This window comes from Notamacropus eugenii, chromosome 1 (genome assembly GCF_028372415.1).
Source record: "Notamacropus eugenii isolate mMacEug1 chromosome 1, mMacEug1.pri_v2, whole genome shotgun sequence".
Classification (NCBI taxonomy): Eukaryota; Metazoa; Chordata; class Mammalia; order Diprotodontia; family Macropodidae; genus Notamacropus; species Notamacropus eugenii.
In genome coordinates, this window is record NC_092872.1 from 481,386,614 (window position 1) to 481,410,121 (window position 23,508).

Genomic DNA, 23,508 nt, shown 5'->3' on the forward strand with positions numbered 1-23,508 from the left:
CCCAGGTCTTTCCTCATCTGTAAAATAAAGGGGGATGAGGGGAGAAGGCAAGATTAGTCCTTTATAGCTCACAATCCCATGGCACTTTGTAGCCAGCTGATTAGATTTGTTTGTAGCAGAAGCACATGTAACTAGAGCAAGTGAGCAGAAGTTAAGAATGAGGCAGAGATGTGCCCTTTGGACATTTGTTTCCTAACGTGGTAGAGTAATAAATTTTGTTACTCTTTGCATCTTGGTTAAATGATCTGTTAGTGAGGTTCTAGAATTTTGATTTCGCTATGAGGTCAGACTAGATGACCTTCTAAAAACCAGTTTTAATACTGATTCCTAAATGACTTTTTACAAACCAGTCTGCTAAGTTCTTTGAAACAGCAAACTATTGTCACTTAATTTATGTGACTTCCTAGAAACACATGATCAAAAAGAGGGTGTGTCTCCGTGAGGCAAAGTATTCTACAAAGATGCGTCATAATAATCTCAACCACTTCTAGCTATCAGGCAATGTTCAGAATTTTTCTTTTCATTCTAACTAGAAGTTTATGTATCTTAATGATTTGTGAAGTGTGTAAGGCAAGGGCTGACAGCATCAATTCTCCCCTGAAAAAATGTATTCATAAATTAGAAAATCAAATTTTATTGAAAAACCAGTTATTTGTATTTATAAATAAAAACACTATCCTCAGCATCTTTATTGCATGTGTGTAAATTTTCCAAGTATTTGGGGTCAAGGGAGAAGAGGGTGTATTTAATCCCTTGATCATAAAATCAAAAACTAGTCATTGTAGAGAAGGGCTTAAAAATATGGCAAAACTCACCACGTATAAATAAGGACAATAGGTACATAAATAGTGAGGTTGCTCCTCCTTCGGAGCAAGGACATCACGAGGTGTAAAAGTGAGATGGGCATGAATGGAACATGTCATTTGGCCTTCTTTTCCGTAAGTCATATAATGGAAACACATTCAGGATACCATATTACTTGTAATTTGAAGAACAATCCTGTTTTCACAGATTCACTGTTTCAGTCCTTGTAAAAAATTTTGCTAATTAACAGTTATTTTAGTACTATCACACTGAACTTCCTTGAAAGGACATTTTAAGGCTTTTTGTGACACATACAGTGAACAGCCTCTAAAGTTCATCTTTTCATACATTTTTCCTTTTTGTTAAAATCCCTCAGCTCCTATGGGCAGGACTGAAAAAAGAGCTTCATTACCCTCTTCTGACAGATGGTTTTCTCCCTATTCCTGCCCCTGGGCTACACTGATACAAATCTAGGGAATTCTTTCCAGATCACAGATGTTAGTTTTTGTACTAAAGACATGATCATTATCGAAATTTTGGGGGTAAACTCTCAAAACCTCAAAATTTAGACTTTAAAGGATTTTTCATGATGTTAAAAACAACTATTTTGAGGCAACTCATCACAACTTACATAAAACTTACTTGGCTTTCCTTGAAACACAAACTTGTAATTGAAAAGTGTTTTTTTTTTAAATCATAGGCACTATTACAAATGTGTTAGATAATAGGTGACTTCTTTCATTGGTGCTGTTCCCATGGAAGTTAGGGAGGCAGATCCAGGCTTTTGAAAAGGTTCGATGGTTACTGCAGATTCCTCTGAATAAAAAATATAAGGAGAAATTCCTTCTTTTTATCAAAGACTTAAAATTCATTTTCCTCCTCATCTAAGAAAAGGAATTTGGAAAAAAAAAAAGCCCAAGTGTTTCCATTTTGAGTACTTTCTTTTTCAATGCAAATAAATGCATCCTAAAATATTTAGTCATCATAGTAATAATCCAGTTTAGTGTATACAGTTTTGCAGCCTTTATCAGAGAAAACTCTCTCTTCTTTGGGGAAGAATGTCATCTCCTCTGCCACTCTAGTTACAATATCTTCATCAATTTCATAGCCACGAGATTTCATTTCAACTCTGATGCACATTTTTAGGTGTTTGTATTCCAGAGGAAGAAATGGAACAAAATAATCAATGAGGTTTCGGTCAATTAGACTACTGTGCCAGAAGCCACCTGGAAAAAAAGAAAACAAAGTCAGTACGAGTGAAAGTTAGTGTGTTCATCCTTTGTTGACCGAAGAAGACCACGCCATCAGAGAAATGATGACATGACTTGCACTTGACTTTGTTTTGAGTGAGGGAGGGTTGTGCAGGTCACCAGCCTCACTTCTCCTCCAGAGCCATCTGAATCCAGGGACCAGATATTCCTCAGGATGACTGGAGATGGCCCAGGATGAGGCCATTGGGGTTAAGTGACTTGCCCAAGGTCACACAGCTAGTGTGTGTCAAGTGTCTGAGGTGAGATTTGAACTCAGGTCCTCTTGACTCCTGTATTGGTGCTCTATCCACCGCACCACCTAGCTGACTGTGAAAGTTAGTATGCTTCAGGGAAAGAGCACTGGATTTTTGGACTTACTGACTGGAAGTGTTTGTTTAGCCAGACAAGGACTCTGGAAGCCGCTAAGGAGGCTCCTGGCTTTGAAAACCCAGATGTTCCCTCTCTGGTAAAGATATGTATGTTAATGGTCAGACATTTTGGAAGCATGTCTGTTGACTTTTGATTTCTCTGTATTTTCTTTGAAGTTTGGGGTGCTGACTCCCTGAACTAAATGAATGATGCATGTGCTTGATTGAAGTGATTGTTAACCTCTCAAAAAAAAAAAAGACACTGGATTTGTAGTCAGGTCCTGGGTTCAAATTCTTACCTCACATATTGCAGACCTGTGTGACCTTGGGCAAATCATTAATTGAGGAAGCTAGGCCTGTTTCCTCATCTGTAAAATAAGAGTGTTGGACTAGATGACCCATAAGGTTGCTTCTAGCTCTGAATCTAGAATTCTGTGTAGTCAGGGATAACAAAAAATTCCCATCTCTGTGTACTCGTTGGCCCATCAATACCACCACTTGCTCCATACCTCAAAATATAGGAAAGACAAAAAGAATCCATATACATAAAAAAAAGATTATAGCAGTTTTTTTTAAGTGGCAGAGAACTGAAGAGGTGCCCATGAATTAGAGAATGACTAAAGAAATAATGGTATATGAATATAATGAAATGATATTGTGCCATATTAAATGCCAAAGTGACTGGTTTCACAGAAACCTGGGAAGTCTCATATAATTTGACACAGAGTGAACTGAGGAGACCAGGGAAACAATCTATACCAAAACAACAGCACTGTAAAGACAAACAACTTGGAAAGTCTTAAGGACTCTGAAAAATGCAATGACCAATCCTGGTTGCATAGGGCTAATGATGAAGTCTGCTATCCACTCACTGACAGGGGGGTGGTGAAGGACTCGGCACAGAATGAAGCAGACATTTTTGGACATGGCCAATGTAGGAATGTGTTTTGCCTGATCACGCTTATTTGTTACCAAGTTTTGTTTTTGTTTCTTTTTTGCTGTTGTTATTTTCGGTTGAAGAGTACGCACTAGGAGGGAGAGAAAATAAGTGCTTGTTATTTTTTAAAAATAAAAGTTAAAAAACCAAGGGATAGAACCTGATTGATCAGATCCTAAAAAGTTAAAGTTAGGAATATGAAGAAATCCACATCTCCAACTCATCATAGCTGTTGCAGCCCAGTAGAATTCCTTTCCTTCCCCAATGGAAAGAAAAGATTTAAAACAAGAAAATAGAAAAACTATGAAAATTGTTCTAAAATATTTATAGGAGCTCTCTTTGTGGTAGCAAAGAACTGGAAATGGGGGAATGCTCATTAGTTGGAGAATGGCTAAACAAATTGTGGTATACGACTGTGATGGAATACTACTATGCTGTAAGAAATGATGAACAGGTTGATTTTAGAATAATGTGGAAAGACTTGCCAGAAATAATAAAGAATGAAATAAGCAGAACCAAGAGAATGTTGCGTACAATGACAGCGACATTGTTTAATAATAACTGAAAAAATAAGCTATTCTGAGTATATAAATATTCAAATCAACTACAAAGGAGTATGAGGAAGATGCTACCCAACTCCTGAGAAAGAGAAGATAAATGGAAGGACACAGTATGGTTTTATATGCATGTATATGTCGATGTGTCAAATGGTGGCCTTCTCAAGGGCAGGGTGGGGAAGGAAGGAGGGAGGGAAACAGTTCAGAACTTAAAATATAACAAAAAAATTTTTTAAAAAGAGAATAAAAACTATGAACATTTCCAAATGTGCAGGCTAAGGTATCAAACATTCCAGACCCAGAAGAGAGGAGGACTGGAAGATCACAAAGCCCCTTCCCCAACCCATTTACACAAAACACTGAGTTACACACACACACACCCAGAGTACTACTTACTATTCCTGTTGTTGAAGACTGACACAGACAACGCCTGCTCCACATCTTTCAGCTTGATTTCCTCTCTCTGCTTTCCACTCCTCCAGAAATCTAAAGCCACATCTGTTATTCTTTCAGCTCCTGCATTGCTATGAGATGTGTACAAAAATAAGGACTTGCTGCCTTAGTTGCTGTGAAGACAGCCCAGAATCCTTCATTCTTTCCAAATCCCATCTTACCTGAGAAAGATGAAGATGGCTTTCTGATAGGAGATGCCATCTATCAAGTCATAGTAGTCTAGGAATGGCTTGATAGCATCTATAAGCCCTGCATGCATCTTATCCATTTCATCAAATATAAAGATGGACCTTGCACAGGCACTCACATTCCCCCGAATCCACAACTGTAACTGGTCCTGGATTATAACAAACCAAAAATACCCAGGGGAGACTTCAGTAAGAATAATGTAGAAGAATGTTACCCTGGAAATAGCTAAAATGCCTAAGGAATCCTTCTTTTAATGATATCACTTTAATGTCATGCCAATCTTTTTTCTTTTTTTATCTTTTGTCATAATTAGAGAAGAAATAGGAAAGAAAATTATCCTTTATAGTCTAATGAGAAGGATATGGGTTACTGAGTTATAGCATGTTACCATCTATTGATTATCTTTCCAGATAACTGATTATTGGAAAAAATGTTATTGATTATCTGAAAAGAAATCATTTTAGGTTCTAGTTGAATAGTACTGATTATAAAAGAAAATAAAGCACAATTAAAAATAATCTAATGAACTAAAAGTAGCTTATGACCTCAGAATAGTATATCTACACCAGTAAAAGAAATAATGAAGAAAAGCAAATTTAAGTATTCTTACCCATTCTCAAAAAAACCCTTCCCAAATACTTTTGCTAAGGCAAAGTGAAATCAAACAGATAGGTTATAGAAATGGTACGACACGAAGAAGGGCTACACTGGCAGAAAATGTGAGTTCTCGGCTAGCTCTGCAACTAACTAGCTATGTGAGCTTGAATAAATAACTTGCCCTCTCTGGGTCTCAACTTCCTCATATGGAAAATGAGACTTCTCTTCCCTCCCAAAGGCCAGGCACTTCCAGTGTCCCATTTGATTCCTGAATGTCGATCTCACGAATTCAGCACTATGGACATTACAAAGGAAGCATTAAAAAGCTCTAACAGCTGAACTGCTCTTGTGCATCAAACACATCTGCCTCCCAAATGCTGTATAACCCTTTACAAAGGTGCAAAATATAATACAAAAGGGACATCCAGAAAGAAATTCTCAAAGATCATTCATTTGTTTAGCATATTATCCCATAAACTTCATCATCACCCACACAAAAACATCAAACAAAGCCCAACCCCTGTGCAGCTGGGAAAGATTCCAGATTATCTTCTTGCCTTATATTGTACGATGTTCCCAGCATGTGGAAAGTGCAATGTGGCCACAAATAGGTGCACATAATCACTGTTAAGTCCACCCTCATAAATATGCTCAGCTATGATTTTGCTGACAAAATTTTTCCCTGTGCCAGTCCATCCATGCAGGGAGAGGGTGAGAGGTTTCTTGGACTTTGGGTTACTTATGAACCCGGACACAGCATTTAATATCACTTTCTTTGCAAGGTGCTGTCCAAAGAGCTTGCTGTCAAGGTCCTTCTGTAATGCTGAGGAAAAAACAAAAGTTGTCATATACAAGTAAAAAACTGGTTGGCAGACTAGATAAAACATACTACCAGCTAAGGATTGGTTCAGATCTTCTGGGATGCTAACCAGCTATAACTAGCAGTTGACTAAAATAACCTGACTCTTCAGCCCCAAAGAAATTCTGTGGAGGACTCCCCCTCCCCCAAACCCTTGCTATTTCTTCCTTGCTGCAAACTTCCTGGGCCCCACCTATGCCAACGACACATCATCTTCCAGCTTTTTCAAACAGGAACAAAAACTGTCCATCAGTTTGGCAGAAAGGCCTCTGCCTCTTCAGTGTCTACATCACATCTAAGAATTAAGTAGCCAAATCTAACCTTACTTTATGGCTTCCTATCTTGGGAAAGGAGGAAAATGGGGCTCATGTAGATTCAACCACCACCTGTACAACTGAGGGAGACAAGACTCCCTCTTTCAATATCTCTCCTCTTCTCAATGAAGAATATACTTTTAAGAAGATTCAATTACAAAAGTATTCTATTTTCTCTTGCAAAGAAGGCTGAAGCAGGGTCTACAAACTCCATTTTTTGTTGGAGGCAGCAAGCAGCTCCCTATCTCAACTTCCAACCTCTTCCCCACAAAATCTCTGCACTTACCCAGGGAGCCCCCACTACTCTTTCCATGGCACCCAAAATGTTCTCCCTTGTCCTTACCAGATACCACCACTCCTTATCCCCTCTCCCTCCCTCCCTCCCCAATCTCCAAGTTTTACTTTTCTATGATCTCCATCCTTGAGGAAATACAATACAATGGAAAGACCACTGGACTTCAGAGTCAGGCACCCTGGGTTTTAATTCTAACTTTGCTATTTTAATAATGGCTCAAAATTCTGGATTACAAAGTGTTTTACTGACAATACTATGAGGTGAGGGTTTTCTCTCTTTTTCTTCTGATCCAGACCTGTGATTTCATCTATAAGAGGGAAAGTTTGTTGCAGAAACTCCCTTCATCAATACAGATGGACAACTCTCTGGTTATTCATCCATATAATTTTCTGGGGACACTTAAGTGACTTACCCAGGGTCATACAGGACTTGAACCTGGCTCTTTCTGACTCCAAGCCTAACTTTTATCCACTAAACTCATTCTTGCCTCTCCACGTGGTGACCTCTGCCAAGAAGCATGGCCAAGTCTTGGGCCAGTTAATTATGGTTGGTTCTCACCAATTAGGAGCATGGGCCCAAGCCTGTCAAACTGGACAAGGCATGCAATCTCACTCAAGCGTCTTCCTCTTTAACCTAACCCAGCAACTCCTTCTCCTCCCCTTTAGCAACTATAATCAAATCAATACTACCCTTTTTTTCTGGAAAGGATTTGCCAAGCAAGCATCATGCCAGGCCCAATGCTAGGTACTGGGCATACGAAAACACAAAACAGCAATGCCGACTCAGGGGGAGTTTACATTTTAACTGGAGAGACAACAAGGTCATATAAGTGTATATGGAACAAACATAAAAAGAATAAATACAAAGTAGTTAAACAGTAGTTTGAGAAAGGAGGCCCCTAGAATTTGAGGAATCAGGAAAAGCTTCAAGTAGAAGCAAACAACTGAACTGCATCTGAAAGGAAGAGAGGGGCCCTATGAGGAAAAGGAGGTGCTCCAGGAATAGGGCAAAGGTCTGGAGATGGGAGATGGCGACCAACTGTGCTATTATTGTTCCACCCACCATCTTACCCAAACTCCCTGCCCTAGTCACCACCATCCCAGTAAGAAAGGCAGCTCTAGAGGGGCAGGGGCCCTCTCAATTCTGTTTTTATCCGCACGGTTTCTGTCGCAGCCAGGGGGCGCTGTGGAGAGTCCGCGGCTTGGAGCGGTCAAGCTCGGAGTTGGAGTCCAGTCCCAGACACCTCAGGCCACCCCTTCCCTCCGCACCAGCACGTGCCTCCGGGGCGGTCGAGGGCAGTGAGCTGGGCGGACACTCCCCAACCCCGGGGCCTCACTCGACGCGGACCCACTTGTGGAACCCTGGGCAGGCTGCTCGTCCTCTCTAAAGGGCCGGCGAAATGACGGGGTTGGCCCTCACGACCCCCAAAGTCCCCCCAGGACCCCCGCTTCTCCCCACATCTCAGAGCGGGTCTCTCCACACTCCTGGCCTCCAGCTTCCGGGGAGCACCCAGGGTCCGGAGGTGCTCATCGCCCCACTGTACTGATGGAGAAACTGAGACTCGCGAGAGGACGGGGCCGCCCTCCCTGCCCCCGGCCCGGCCCCGGCCCCCGGCCCGGCCCCGGCCCTACCCTCGCGGCTGAGGCTCCGCTTCTGGCTGCAGCACTCGGTGAAGAGGCAGTAGAGGCGCGGGTAGGAGATGTAGCCGGTGAGCACGCCGGCCAGGGCCAGCCCCAGGCTGATGGGCTCCACGGCCCGCACCAAGGGCGGCGCCAGCAGCAGCAGGCCCAGGGCGGCCCGGACCAGCTTCATGCCCGGACCGCACGGAGCCGAGCCACACCGAGCCCGCCTTCCCGGCCACGGCTTCGGCCGGTGAAGATGACAGGCCGCCGCCGCCGCTTCCGGCTCCGCCCCTCCTCTACCGCCCGCCGCCATCTTTGTGAGGGGAAAACACTTCCCGCGCCGCCTCCGAGGACGGGCAGCGAAGCCGGAGCCGGCCATCTTGGAGTGGGGCAAAGAGCCGGCCTCCTCCCTCCCCTCCAACTGCTTAAGACTCTGATTCCAGACTTTTTAGTCTCAGGACCATTTTACACTCTTGAAAATTATTGAGGACCTCAAAAAACTTTCCTTTACAGGAGTTATCTTTGTCCATATAGGTGGACAGAGTGGATAGTGGATAGAGCTGCTAGGCCAGTTAGACGTAAGTTCAAATTCGGCTGTATGACCTTGGGCAAGTCATATTCATCTGTCTGCCTTAGTTTCTTCAACTAAAATAAGAATAATAGCCCCTCCCCCCAAGGTTGTTGTGAGGATCAAATGAGATAGCATCTGTAAAGCACTTGCAGTTCCTGGCACACATATACATGTGTATGTATGTTAATAATCATTTAATATCATTTTTGGACTTTAATAAGGGCTAGAACCTGAATTAATCAATCAGAAGAAGAGCCTGGCCCAAACAACCTCTTTATTCTCTGAGTAAACTCAGAGAATACCTCTTCCTATGTCAACAAGGCTAGAGGGGGCTTTTCCTTTTTCCTCTGTTTAAGGATGTGACCCTTAATCGGACACAGTATCTTTTTTCTGTATCTTAGTATTTTGTGGACATTTAAATGTTATAACATGTTAATAGTAAAGAAAACACAGATATCCTGGGTCATAATTTCAACTGGCACTTTGTCAACTCTCTTATTGTATTTACAACTTATTCAATTAAGAAAATTCCTTTCTCATGGTATAAACACATAGAATGTAATTCTGAGGGAGGGACACAGATATCCTGGGATTGTCCTAAAACAGATTTAAGCCTTGTCACTCTTGTATCAGTCAGTCAGAACTTATATTTTGTCTCTTTGTACAAGTTCTAGTTTAGACTAGCTCAAAGTGAATAAACAATATGCATTAACATATCACCTACCCTGTTTGCCTCCTTTAACCAAATTTCCAGATCAGCAATGTATATATACATATATATACATATACGTAAATACATACACACACATATATATATATATATATACATAAGTACTTAATAAATGTTTGTTCCCTTCCTACAACTTAAAACTTGATACAATTTTAAAATATTCATTTATTAATTCATTTAAAAATGACAATGTATCACAAGTGAACATGAATGTTTTACAAAAAATAACCCTATTTTCCAAAACAATGAATTAGTGAGAAAGCATTGCTTTACAAATCTTTTCAAATTTTGACTTAATGGAAGACACCTGATTTTCCTATCTGCTTCTGCATTGTATATTGTGATACAGTTTTGACTGAATATATGAATAGGACCAACTGTGTGTAGTTGGAAAAGGGAGGAGTATTTAAATAGGCAAGTAATATCTTAGTATTTTTAGGAAAATAATTTTGATCTCAGGCACCCCCTGAAAAGGTCTCAGACACCCCAGGGTTCTAAGGACCACACATTAGGAATTCGACCTTTCCAGGGTATCTTGATGTGTCAAGATTCTGAGAGCCTGCGACCATCTAGTCCACTTTTTCCATTTTACAGATGAGGAAACTGAGGCCCAGGAGGTTAAATGACTTGCCTAAGGTTGTACAGGTGGTAAACTATAGAGGGTAGATTTAACCCAGGCCTTTGGTCTCCAGAACCAGTGAGCTTTCATACTGGAGACTGTTTTCTTCCTGTAGAAGACAATGGATTTTGTCTTGGCTTTTTTGTCCTTAATATTCACTTTGTTGTCACACAACTGATAGGGATATTTTCTAATGCTTGTATCAGATTTCTAGGGTAGTTAGGCTCTTTCTTGTAAGCAACTCCCAGTGTTACATCGAACATTAAAATTGTGCCCTGAGTTTGGATGTAATAATCCTTCTCAGACCACCAAATTTCTCTTGGTTAACTGTATCCTAAACATTGAATTTAATAGGACTACTGTTAGCATGGAAAACAAGGGGAAGGACCTCAACATCCAAGGTGACCACATCCTTCTCAAATTCACCAGTCAAGTGACATTTTCCAAATGTGGCTTTTTTCTTATTACCATCTGACCTACTAATACAAGTTTGAACTGAACTTGGGGTCTTCCTTGGGCAGCCTTGCTGATGGCTCTTCTAAAAGTTATCTCTCTGTCTGAATGAATTATCTGATTTCAAGGTAAATGCTTTTCTCACTATACATCACCTTAACTTCAATGGGACTTGGTTTCCCCTTCTGTAAAATGAGGGAGTTGGCCTCCAAGAACCCTTATAGGTCTGAGGTTCTGTGATTCTTCACAGGAAAGGCAGACTAGATGTGTTTGTACTGCCCACTGGTACTAGAGTCTGCCACAACCAAATTCTCCATAAAGAGACTTGTTGCAACTAGAAAACACTTCTCCTCAATAAGGCAGTAAAAGGGCCTTGGTTAGTCTGTTCAATTCTACTATCAGAATTCACTAGTCATTTGGCAAATCCTAAGATCATAAAGAGCCCACCTCGTGTTCAACCTCTTTATTTTATAGATAGGGAAGTTGTGACTTGAGAACACGCAGGAAGGAAGGAAGCACAGAAGGCAAATCACATGGCCGAGGTCTAGCAGACCACTGCAAATATGCCACAAAACTGAATACAACTGGACTGCCTACTATGTGTTAGGTTAAATATTAGAAATACAAAGATAAAAATGAAAATCTGCCCTTGATGATCTTTCATTGACATTTGATAGACTGAAATCACTATTCCATAGATGTGTACAAAATATATTTTTTTTACTTTATCTATGACAGAAATTATACCTATATATAAATCTATAATCTATCATTTCATTTGTATACAGAACTCTCTACCAATGAAGATAGGCATACTTGTCAGTGAATCAGCCATCAGTCAAAAAACATTTATTAAGTGCCTCTTATGTGCTAGGCACTGTGCCAAAAGCTAGGGATACAAAGAAAGGCAAAGTGTCTGCCCTCAAGGAGCACAATCTAAAAGGAAAAACATGTAAAACCATGTAGAAACAAGATATATACAGGATAAATTTTAGATAATCAATGGGGGGAAGGCACTAGAATTGAGGGATTTGGGAAGGCTTCATGTGGGTGGGGTTTTAGCTAGGACTTGAGCCAGGGAGTGATGAGGAAGGGGAGCATTCCAGGCATGGAAGCAGCCAAAGGAAATGCTTGCTCAGATGTAATATTTCATTCAAGGAAGAACAAGGAAGTTGATGTCCCTGGATAGTGAAATACATGGGGTTGTTGGGAGGAAGTCTACCATGTCCTAAGTCTACCACTTAGGAATACTTGGCTTATGAATGCCAGGGCTAGGGCTCACACATACAAAAATCAATATAACTATCACCCTCAAGAAGTTTATATTCTGTTTTTTTTTTTAGAATAAAGTTTTATTTATATCATTTTTTTTCACATCACCTATTCTTTCCCAATGTTCCCTTTCTCTTGTCTTGCAGAAAAGTTTCCCGCATAATTGTGATAGGACCCTGTCCAAAGAGAGGTCATTCTCCTGACTGAGATTAATTGCCTGTTTGGTAAACCTGCTTCTCAATGTCAGCTAAGAAAGAATGGAGGGGACTACTCTACTACTAAGCATATCCTGTCATTTTATGCTTGTTTACTTTGCAGTGAAGAAAAGGCTTTTTGGTTGGCTGCATCAGCTGGCTTCCCTAGTTTTTCTTTCCTTGTGGTGAGCAAGGCAATACCTGCTGTTAAGCCTCTAGGTGTGAGAAGAAGTACCAGGGCCAACAAACAGGTCCTACATATGGCTCGGAACATATGATGTCTTTTTCTTTCTGTCTATTTGTTGATTCTTTCCTACTTTTAGGTGACATGTTAGAAATGAACCACACTGTGACCCTATAAGCTTTGAAAGATTAGGGGAGTCACAAGTGGCCCAGGATCTGGAGTCCATCCCAAAGTGTGTCATTTTCATCAGCAACAGCAGCAGAGTGGAGAGGCATCAGCACTGCTGTGAGCAGTGAACTGCTGGACTAGGTGTAGCAAACTCATCAAGGGGCAACTTTTCCAGTACACATTCCAGGCCACATTCATAAGCAGACTTGCTGGGACAAATGTTTCCTGACGGTGGCTATAAGCTGGAGCCCACTCTCCTCGGGGACTGAAGTAGCATGAACCCCAGCGTGGAGGGGATGTTTGTATTTCTGACCAATATATCTTCTCAACAAACATCCTTTGGTAAAAGCTAACTGATATTAATTGGTTAAATAGTATTGGGATGCTCATCACTGGGGCAATAAATGGGGGAGATACTAACTGGGGAACATGTTATAACGAGGGGTTGAGCCAATAATATTAAAGGCATTTTCTACTCCTCAGGGGTATCCTATTACCCAGAGGGGGGATGGAGCCTGCCCTCTGGGGACTGGTTTTCATTGGGGAGGGAAAGTAGGAGTTAGAATAAGGATGCAGAGTATATAAGAGCTAATAACAATAAAAGAGGGGAGCAGAGTCTAACAAAACTAAGCAACACATTAAAAATATCTGACATATATGCAGTGTCCAGACCTACATTCCTCCACATCTGCATAGGAGGTACCTTCCTCTGTCTCTTCTTTGGGTTCAAGGTTGGTCATCATAATTTGATGGTTTCCATTGTTATTTCCATTTACATCATTTGATGCTTTATAAACAATTTTCCTGGTTCTGTTAACTTCAGTTTACAATAGTTCATGTTTTCTCATGCTCTCATCCAGCCATCTTCCCTAACCCATCACTACCCTTTCCATTTCTTCTGCAAACTTGAATCAAATCAATACTACCTCAAATCAACTGTTTCTGGAACCACTGTTTCTGGAAAGAGCATGTCAATTAAATGTTGCTCCCCCCACACACACCTCAGAGAATTTCCAGACCAAAACCACCTTCCCTAGCAAGCCTCCTCTTTGTGTGCTACTTCCCCTTTTAGAATGCTAGCTCCTTGAAGGCAGGGACTGTTCTTGCTTTTTTGTATTTATCTCTAATTACAGGTGCTTGTAGAATAGTCCATCACTGTGACCATACTTAAAGTCATTACAGCTAACAGATTCTGCCAGGATCACCTCCTTGTCACATAGAGCACCAGCGCAGGACTTTAGTGGAAGTCAGTCCTCAATGCATTACCAGATCATGGGATTTTAGGAACACATGCCCCTGCCTGGGCTGATTTCTACAGCCACTCCATGTTTTCTCTCATAGGGACAACAACTGATTACAGGAGGCCAAATCAATAAAGGAGTAGTACTACATTTGCAGTAAGAAGACCTGAGTCCAAATTCCATCACTGCCACTTATTACCTGTGACCTAGGGCAAATCATTGACCTTTTCTGTATCTCTCTTCATCTGTAAAATGAGGGGGTTGGATTAGATGACATCTATTTGAGCTCCACATCAACAATCCTGTAATTACTAATACAGCTCACAAATCTATAGCATTTTACAACAAAAAGCACTTTCCTCAGAGCCTATGAGGTAGGTAGTGTAAGTATATTATTAGTTTAATGAATGAATGAAAAAGCATTCATTAGATGCTTACTATGTGTTCATCTCAAAAGGCAAAGTGAATAATCCCTCAATTTGTGGAGGACTTTACATTTTCTTAATTGACAGGCCCTCAAATACTATATTTTGGACCTGACTTCCCTTGAATCTAAATTTTCTGCCTGTAGCACAAACATTTGAGAACATTTCAGGAGTTTTATAGCCTCCTATCACAGGATGATAACTATCTTCCCCTTCCTGAGTGAGGCCTAATTTGAGAGAAAACCTCAAGGAAACCTACTACTATCCAAGTGGCAATATTTTTAATGGGAAGTAATCTTGTAAAATGTGTCAATGCCTGATAAAACATGTTTTTTTATGTCTTTTGAGCTGGACCTGAAAAGTCCACTTCAGTCACTCAGGTTTGTCCTGGGGCTGGAGAATACAGAACCCTAGCTCCCTATACACCTGAAATGCCAGCCACCAGCAGATTTAGAAGAAGGTAAATCTCCCCCAAATAGAGGTAAAGTGTCAGATTGTAACTTCTATTCAAGAATTATGTATAACTCTATGTAACAATTAAAACACTTAGCTACAACTTCTCAATACAGAAACAAATTATACGGAACAACCAATAGGAATTTGGGAAAGTCAGAAAAGCTACTGTTGCCTCCTTAGTTGTATCCTAGATTTCTTTGCTATCACTATTTTTTTTTTGAATGAGCACCATAAGGTTACAAAGTACTTACTAGATCTTCTCAACAACCTTGTGAGGTAAGTAAGGTAGTTATTAATCGCCCCATTTTATAGATGAGGAAAGTGTGGCTCAAGGGAAAGGAAAGGACTTGCTCAAGGTCACACAGCAAGCAGCAAACCTCAATCTTCTAAATGATACTTCTTAAACAAGAGTTTCTAACTAAGGTGTGGAGCAAAGTCTAAGAATAAGAAAATTGTTTAAAGAATAAGATCACATAATTCCTACAATCTACTTCACCCTACGCAAATATCAAAAGAAAGCCAACTTATTTACAAAGGAGATTTGGAAACAGTAACAAGACTACTATTTAACAAAAAAAGGAAAACCTCACAGCTTAATGAGGATATCAATCCACTGCTTAAGAAAACCCAGCAGGTAACATGCAAAAGCATTACAGTTGATTTTCACATGGTCACATTCATTAACACATCTATTTGCAAAAAAAAACAATCCAAAAATAGGTTATAAGACACAGCCTAAACAGATCTAAAACAAACAAACTTTTCTTTCTGTGATATTTACACTGCATCTTGTACTTGACAAAAAATAAATTCTCTGCAAAAACCCCCTTCCCATCTGCTCCCACTGAACTGACTCAATAGCGTCTGTTCATCTTCTTAAACTTCTCATAATGATAATCATCGGTTGCCTTTTCGTTGGGAGGGCGCTTGCGATTTGGAGGAGACCCTTAAAGAAAAACAGAAGAAAAAGATGTCAGCCATAGCTTAAAACTAATTATCTTAGGCAACAAACCCAGTATCCTCAAGCAGGAGCTATCAGAGATAGATTCCTTCAGGGACCTGTGATTCTGTTGCTGGGCCAAGGAAGGTCACATCCCCTATAGGTGAGTCCTGGATAACAGTCACAGGACACAAGAAACTCATCTTGTAGCCAAGCTAATCATAAGCCTCTTACAACACAGCCAGGTGGGCCCACAGACAACAGACCCAGAGTCCACCCTAGGGTTTGGAATGACCTGCCTGAGCTTTCACTCCACTGGTCTGGTCAATGGGAACCCCAGGGCTAACCCCACCCAATGCTAGCTGTCAAGAGGATTGGCTCGAGACCAGGACAAAGAAGCAGACATGGATTAAACAACACTCTCCTGGGGCCAAAAATAAGAGTAGCCAAAACAGAAAGAAACTTACGAGTTTTTTTATTTAGGATTAAAGGAAAAGCCTGATAGCACTGGGCTTTGGGAAGGAAGGAAGCCAAGGTGGAGTCCCTGAGTACCCACTCTGGGGAAGAGTGTTCAAGAGCAGCTACCAAGGGAGCCCCATGTCTGCTACTACATACATTGATTCAAAGCACAGCCTAGCCAATTTTCCAGGTGTTCTAGAAAAATTTGCAAGCTTTGAAAGGGTTATGACAAAAAAAGCTTTAGATAAAATGCCCAGAACATAAAGTTTCTGTAAAAAATGCGTTGCCAATGAATGCCTTTTTTTCTCTTTCCTGTCCCCACCACCCAACAGCAAGAAAGTACTGAGACATTTGCTCTTACTCTCAGGTTCTGGCTTTTCTGTATCTCCTACCCTGAGGGGTCGGGTTTTCGGCTCTTCTTTGTGCCTCCGAACTGGGGCGTTGAGCTCTTCATGATAAACTAAGAAGGAACAATTTGACAACAAATTCAACAAACATTAAGAAGCACCTACTATATGTGCAACACTCAGAAGTTAAGGACTTAAGGATTTTCCTGGTCACTAGAGTGGAACAGAAGTAACAGAAAGGGCAGAGAACATGAGACCTGGCCACTCGGGTGCCCTGAAAGAGGGACGAAGGTGAGGGAGCTGGGGTGCATGAAACACACTCACATCGGTTGTGCTGCACATAGTTCACAGCCATGTTGGTTGGAACAAAAGAGGTTTCACTGTCTTTCTTTTTATTCTGTTGTTCAGCCAGCAGGCGTGCCTTGGCATCTTCTGTTGAAATGATATTTTTTATTTTTGCACTAAGGGGGAAGAGAAGGAAAACCTCTTAACCTTAAAATATGGGGAATTCAGAGGTAAGAGTCTTATAAGACTGCCATCTTCCCTCCCCCCTCCCCAAGTACACAGAGGAACGTGGATTGGAAAGAAGCAGGTGGGAGAAGAAGAGAGTTCTTTACTGAGATCTTGGCCAACTCCACATGCAAAGGAGCCTTAAAAGGGAATGACACACTCACAGAGATCATTTCTGGTTACTGCACTGACTTGTTACTATCTATACTATATTGATTTGCAATATTTCCTCCCTTTTAAAAACAGTTGTTTTAAGCCAAAATGAAGACAGGTGATTAAGGGAGGAACTGAACTAATTATTGCCAAGTTCACTACTGAGAGGAGAATTAAGAGGCCTTGCTAAAATCTGGAACACCATTCCTCTGGGGTGTGTTCAGGACAGATGGAATAAGTGCAGTGCTTAAAAGCACTTTCACTTTCAATCACAAGGGCCCTCCCTCAAGCCTTTCCACCTGCTGGGCCATCTGAGTGGCACCTGTGAACAACCACAACAGCAGCCCACCTCCTGGAGAGAAGGAAAATTACCTTTCCACTTCTTCCTTAAGATTATTTTAGATGAAAGTGTGTGTCTGTGTCTGTGTTTTGTGTTACCCTTGTGATTTCAAAGGAACACACACTTCCCAGGAAACTTCCTCTATCAATGCAGACTGGCACCTGCACTGCTACTTCTGCCTTTTCAATTATGTGGGGCACTGAGAGGTTCAGTGATTTGCCCACAGTAGCACAGTCAGTATGGACCAGGGGGAGGACAATCAATTTCAAAGGTAACTCTCTATCTACTTTACCACCACTACTTCTCATGGGAGGGAGAGATAGGGAGAAAGAAAATAACTTCAAAGACTGGGTTAAGAGAAGTATTTCCATATGTGCTGACCAGCTCTCCAAATCTGTTCAGCCAATTGGTCCAGAGTCCTTGTCAGCCCTCCCCAGTTATATTTGCTATTCTTGAAGTAGCATGGGCAGAACATGGGACATTAAGTTTACTTTTGATTTTAGCACAAAAGTTTCAGCAACATTCCCCTTAAGTTCTACCTCATGTAAACTAGTCAGCCAGGTGGTAGTGTATAAAGTGTGTGTGTTTATCCTTTGTTGCCAAAGAAGACCATGCCATCAGAGAAATAATGACATGACTTGCACTTGACTTTGTTTTGAGTGAGGGAGGGCTGTGCAGGTCACCAACCTCACTTCTCCTCCAGAGCCATCTGAATCCAGTGACCAGATATTCCTTAGGATGACTGGAGGTGACCCAGGATGAGGCAATTGGGGTTAAGTAACTTGCCCAAGGTCACACAGCTAGTGAGTGTCAAGTGTCTGAGGTGAGACTTGAACTCAGGTTCTCCTAACTCCTGCACTGGTGCTCTATCCACTGCCCTGTATAAAGTACTAGACTTGGAGTCAAGGACACCTGAGTTCAAATCCTGTCTCAGATACCTATTAGCTGTATGACACTAGGCAAGTCATTTAACTTCTGTCTACTTCAGTTCCTTTATCTGTAAAATGAAAATAAAAATAGTACCTACCTCCTGGGTTGTTGTAAAGATCAAATGAAATATATATATACATATATATATAAATAAAATGTTTTCAAAATCTTAAGGAACTATATATGCCAGTTATGATTATTTCTAATAAATGAATTATTTCTACTGAATTTCTATTGATTGAATAAAGTAAGAGGACGAAACTTACTCAATGCCTAAGTCCACCTCAGGGATGCCGCTCAGCATCTGATTGGATAGCATTTCTTCTGTTTTCTTAGCTGAGGAAACTCGGATGCTCTCTGGGAGCTCATAGAGACAGTCTTCAGCATTCTTCAACTTCACCTTCTGCTCCTCATTTTCCACAATTCCTTTCCTCTTCTTCAGCTCAGTTTCAATATATTTCATCCTAGAATATACCAAGGGACAGCAGGTTAACATACTAGCTCTGTCCTACTCTAAGCCACAGCCCTTCTGCTAGTCCAGCAGAAGAGGAAAGTGCATTAGGGGAACTTCAGGAACTGCAAAGTAGATGGGAAAGGGTTGTTGTGTTTGTCCTTCATTCTGGAAGAGGATCATGACATCAAGATGATGACATGTCTTGCAGTTGACTTTGATCGGAGTAAGGGAGGGCGGTACAAGGTCACCAGCCTCACTTTCTCCTCCAGAGCCATCTGGGTCCAGTGGCCTGATATTCATCAGGATGAGTGGAGATGATCCAGGATGCAATGTGGGACCCTGGACATTTCAGGCTAAGGTCTTATCAGATTCTCACTTTGAGTGAGATACACCCATTCAACGAATAGACCTCTCTAAGTAGTTACTCAAGGGTGGCCCATTTTAATAAAAATTTAAAAAAAAACCAATCTGGGAGAAGACTTTCAAGGTTCCTGGGGAAAAGAGAAACAGTTACTATTTAGTATTTACATTCCCTCTGTGCCAGGTGGGCGGGGACCTGTTGTCCAATCTATGAGTTAATGAATTAGGTTTAAGATTTGGTCTTTGAGCAAGAAAGGGTAGGAGACAGAGAAAGGAAAATAATTCTGAAGCCTTCTAGAAGCTGCAAACATTTCTCTTGGTTCAGCTAGGAAAGAGGATTTAGAACCCACAATAAAAACCTTATCTGCTCATACTGTAAAAAAAATAAAAACTTACATGTCAGCATCTTCATCCCTTCGGTTGGTTTCTGCTGAAAATGATGTTCCTAAGTTGAGGTCCTCCTCTTCATTAATCCTAAATGGAGACAGAGTTATGGTATCTTTAATATTTCCTTGGAAAACAATGTACTAAATTCATTAAAAAAAAACAACACATAAAATAGTTATTCTTTCACAGCTTCTGTTTTCCCCAGTCTCTCTGAGGATGCAAGTGAGTTTTCCTACTACTGTGGACAATCAAAATTGAGTGTAGTAACAGGGAGAGAAAATGTTCTCAATGGTTTCTAAAAATGTTTTCTACCAACCTGTCCTTGTTTCTCTCCTTAAGTTTCTTCATGTCCACCATTCCACCAGTCTTGATCTTAAATGGATCATCCTACCAAATAAGAAAGATAATGATGATAATGAAAAAGCAAATATGGTTTATAAATTAGGTGGGGGAAAAAGATAATTTGTCATTCATGTTTTTATCACCCAGAGTTCAATTATCAAACAGTTATTAAGCACTTACTATGTATTAGGAACAGTATTGGGTGCTAGACCCTAACACTCAGGATCCTGAATAGGTGAGGTATCAATAAATGCTGGCTGATGTAGGATAGATAACCTTTCTGAAGGACAACCTATTTCAGTTCTGCTCATCATACAACTGTGCTTTACTGAACTATATCACACTATTTTACTGAACTAAATCACTTTTAACTTGGTAACCTTTCAGGGTCATCCTTCCTAGCCAAATATTACAGCATTCACCAGAGATGTCCACAAAACTCACCACTAGAGTTGTCTCTTCTTGTACTTTCTCTCCAACCAGGAGGGCTACGGCACTGAATAGAAAAAATGGTGGGTACAACTCAAAGATAGGAAAAGGTAAAGCAATCAGTTCAGAAATTCATTATTCAGGCTGACAAGTAAAACTCATATGAATAATGGGGGCCAAAAAGGCATGTCATGAAAGATCACATCTTTAAAAAAAACCCAACCAGACTAAAACGGATGCCAACTCTCAACTTTACAGATATGTTCTTCGTTCTTAGAGCTAGCTAGATTTAGAACTAGATTTAGTCCAGAACTCTATCTCTCTCTCCACCTCCCCCCACCTCAGGTCAAAAATGTAGGGAGAGCCAGCACTTGAACCCAGGTCTTGTGATTCCAAATCCAGTCCTCTGTGTACTGCTTCCATTCTGCATGATCTTTCCAAATATCACTGACAGTGCCTCAAGACTTCTGCCAGTTCCTTCAGTTCCCAAGGATATAAACTATGCGGTCATGGTGACTTGAATTCATCAAAGGTAACTCTTTAAATTTTTTCTATCCTGTTATTTTAAGTGCAAAGGTCATTCTCCTTAGCAGAGAAAAATGAAGCAAAATAAACACTAAACATCTCTATTTTTTACTCTGCATACTCCTCATTTTGAACTATTGACAAGCATCTGGAAAAAGCAAGGGAAGTCAGGTAGGCGATGGAATGCCCTGGTATACAGTTTAACATAGAATATGGGCTATTTCAAGTAGTTATGCATTTGTCACAGTATTACACAAAGGGGATCCAGGACATACTTTTTTCTTCTCTTCTGACTGTGGTCCCCAATCCAAGGTGGCTAAACCTACCTCACCCCATTAGGCCGTCTCCTCAAGCTCTGAACTTCTTTGGTTTCCTCAAGCTTCAACCTGAATATAACACAGAGAAATAATTAAGCAGTCCAAACATCAAAATAAAACGGGGTCTGGTTATTGAGAGTTCCATCCACTGGCGCTGAGGCTCTGTCCCCAAAAGGGACACTGTATTTCCAACTACTGGACAGGTTCAGAAAGTCTGACAGATTTCCTCATCTGCTGGGGGACAACAGTCCCTGAGTGTAGCAGTTTTTGACCATCCAATGCGTGTACATGTGTTCATAGGAGAGGATTGGGGGAGTTTAAAAAAGGTCAAGAATTAATTTTTTTTTTAGAGTGACAAATTAGGTTTCAGCATATCTCCTACCTATTCTCTTTCATTCTCCCCATTCCCCTCCCTTCTTTCCTAGATTTAATACAGTCCTGTTTTCTCTCGGAAGAGAGAAGTTTTGTAAATCTTCTGTCTAGTATGAGGCAGAGCATAACACACATATAAGTCAACGCAGGTAAGAAGAAGAAGGTTTCTACTGCCCAGCTCACAGGGTAGTTACGGGAATCACAAGACATTATGTGTTACATAAACGTCAGATGTGACACAAGTAACACTCTGAAGGAACGAATGAATTGTCATTGGAAGAGAACACACGAAATATACATTCAACAGTTGCCAGTTAAGACAACAGCATTCCAACAAAGGCAAAACCAGTGCCTGTCCTCCGAGAGCTCCCATTCTGCTACGGGGGCAGGAGGGCAGCATCTTGGTCGCGGGGAACCCCCGCAGCTCTCGCATCGTTTTGGGGGTGCTCGCTCCCCCCGGGGGGCGGAGAAGATAAAAGCCGGGCAGTACGAGATCAATCCCGCAGGCTCGGGGTTAGGGTCAAGGCCGGCTGCCCTCCCGTTCGGACCTCGTCCTCCCACACCAGGGGCTCGGCCGATCCCGGAGGGATGTCATTGGGTCGGGGCTTCTCCGCACAGCAGTCCAGCCGCCCCCTGCCCCGCTCCCCACTCACCGGACCTCCTCACTGTCTTGCTCGTCTGACTCCGACTCCGAGTCGACGCGGCGCTTGCGGAAGGCCTTGCCGGCCCGCATGGTGCCCCGAGCCCGGGTTTCCACCAGGGACTGCCGCGGGGTGCCCCCGATGGGGCGCCTTGGCCCCGGAGCTGCGCAGCTGCTCAGGGCTGCTTCCGGCGCAGGCCAGTGCGGTCAGCGCTGCGTGCGGCCGCGGCGGCGGCGGGCCCGCCTCCGGCTCCAAGGGCCCGCGCGGGGCGCTGCCCATAGGGCCGCGTGCTCGGAGCCCGCCCCGCCCCGGCCGGCCCCGCCCCTCCCCCGTGCCGCCGCCGCCGCCCGAGCCGCGGGGATGGGGAGCGGGCAGCCGTGCCGGCGGCCACTCGGGAGCCCAGCCCGCCGAGGTGAGTGTGGGCGCGCGGGGCGAGGGCCGGCCGTTATCCTTCCGAGCCGCGGGGGCGGGGAGGGAGGCGGCGATCTTCTGCGGGGGACGCTCCCCCCGCCTCCCTCCCCTTAATTCCTCTCCCCTCTCATGGCACTCCCCTTTCCTCCTCTCTCATTGCACTCTCCTCTCTTCCCCCTCCCCCGCTTTCTTTTTCCTCCCTTCCCCTTTCATCCTCCTCTCCTCTCCCCTCCCAAAGCCCAAAGCTTGAGCGGTGGTCGAAGTTGTGCCAGCATTCCAGCTCAGCCCCTCGAAGGTGCCTTCCAGCGAGACAGGAGTTCGGCAGGTACACCAGGTGTACCAGTGTCTCTTCTGAATTTCACTAATTATCTAATTCAGACTGTAGAAAGTTGGCCTTTTAAAAAATGAATGAGTTAGCCTAAAATAATACTTTTAAAAGTAGATTGTATTTGGGGACTTAAGAAACATTGTCACAGCCCTAAGGTGAATTTTTTAAAGGAAAACGTTTACAACTTTCCCTCCTCTTGTTATTTTTTGAAAACTAAACACCACTAACGGCCGCATCAGGCCCCAGGCCTCTGTCATCCCTAGCCAGTCCAGAAGGGAGCCTCCTATATTTTTAGTTGACATTACTGTGGTAGCCTAATGATCACTGGATTCTGGAGGGAGAAGATTCTGTACTTGATTTTAATATTTACTTGCAAGTGACATTAGCTAAGTTCCTTATTGATTCTATAATTTGCTTTGTTGTAGGTAAATGAAAGAGAATAAAACTTCCTCTCTTACACAGGTTCTGTGACGATTAAGTTCACCTTTTAAAAATGTGTTTCCAGAAGTCTAAGGCTTTATGTTAGTATATAGTAATTGTTTCCTTTTTTTTAACCATAGGAGAGGTCATTTCTTTTAGTAGTTCAGATCTTCCACTAGCAAGTTATCCCAATTTTAATGGAGTCACAGTCCTCATTTACCCTCCCTAGATATGCTTTTCAGTTGCTTATAATGTATACACCAATGCTGATTGGTTTTTTGTCAT

At 42.1% G+C, this 23,508-nt stretch overlaps 2 protein-coding genes across 2 annotated transcripts; both read right to left on the reverse strand.

The window, feature by feature from the left end:
* Positions 1 to 614: 614 nt before the first annotated feature.
* Positions 615 to 8,531, reverse strand: TOR1A (torsin family 1 member A). The gene is made up of 5 exons (XM_072632707.1): positions 8,255 to 8,531; positions 5,713 to 5,978; positions 4,531 to 4,706; positions 4,313 to 4,440; positions 615 to 2,030 (listed from the first exon to the last, which is right to left on the reverse strand). The coding sequence occupies exons 1-5, from the start codon at positions 8,433 to 8,435 to the stop codon at positions 1,780 to 1,782; spliced, it is 1,002 nt and encodes a 333-aa protein (XP_072488808.1). The 5' UTR covers positions 8,436 to 8,531; the 3' UTR covers positions 615 to 1,779.
* A 6,573-nt stretch (positions 8,532 to 15,104) lies between these two features.
* On the reverse strand, positions 15,105 to 22,364 carry C1H9orf78 (chromosome 1 C9orf78 homolog). The gene is made up of 9 exons (XM_072632706.1): positions 22,077 to 22,364; positions 21,061 to 21,120; positions 20,225 to 20,276; positions 19,755 to 19,825; positions 19,448 to 19,525; positions 18,504 to 18,701; positions 16,629 to 16,765; positions 16,319 to 16,417; positions 15,105 to 15,504 (listed from the first exon to the last, which is right to left on the reverse strand). The coding sequence occupies exons 1-9, from the start codon at positions 22,154 to 22,156 to the stop codon at positions 15,413 to 15,415; spliced, it is 867 nt and encodes a 288-aa protein (XP_072488807.1). The 5' UTR covers positions 22,157 to 22,364; the 3' UTR covers positions 15,105 to 15,412.
* Between the last annotated feature and the right edge of the window lie 1,144 nt (positions 22,365 to 23,508).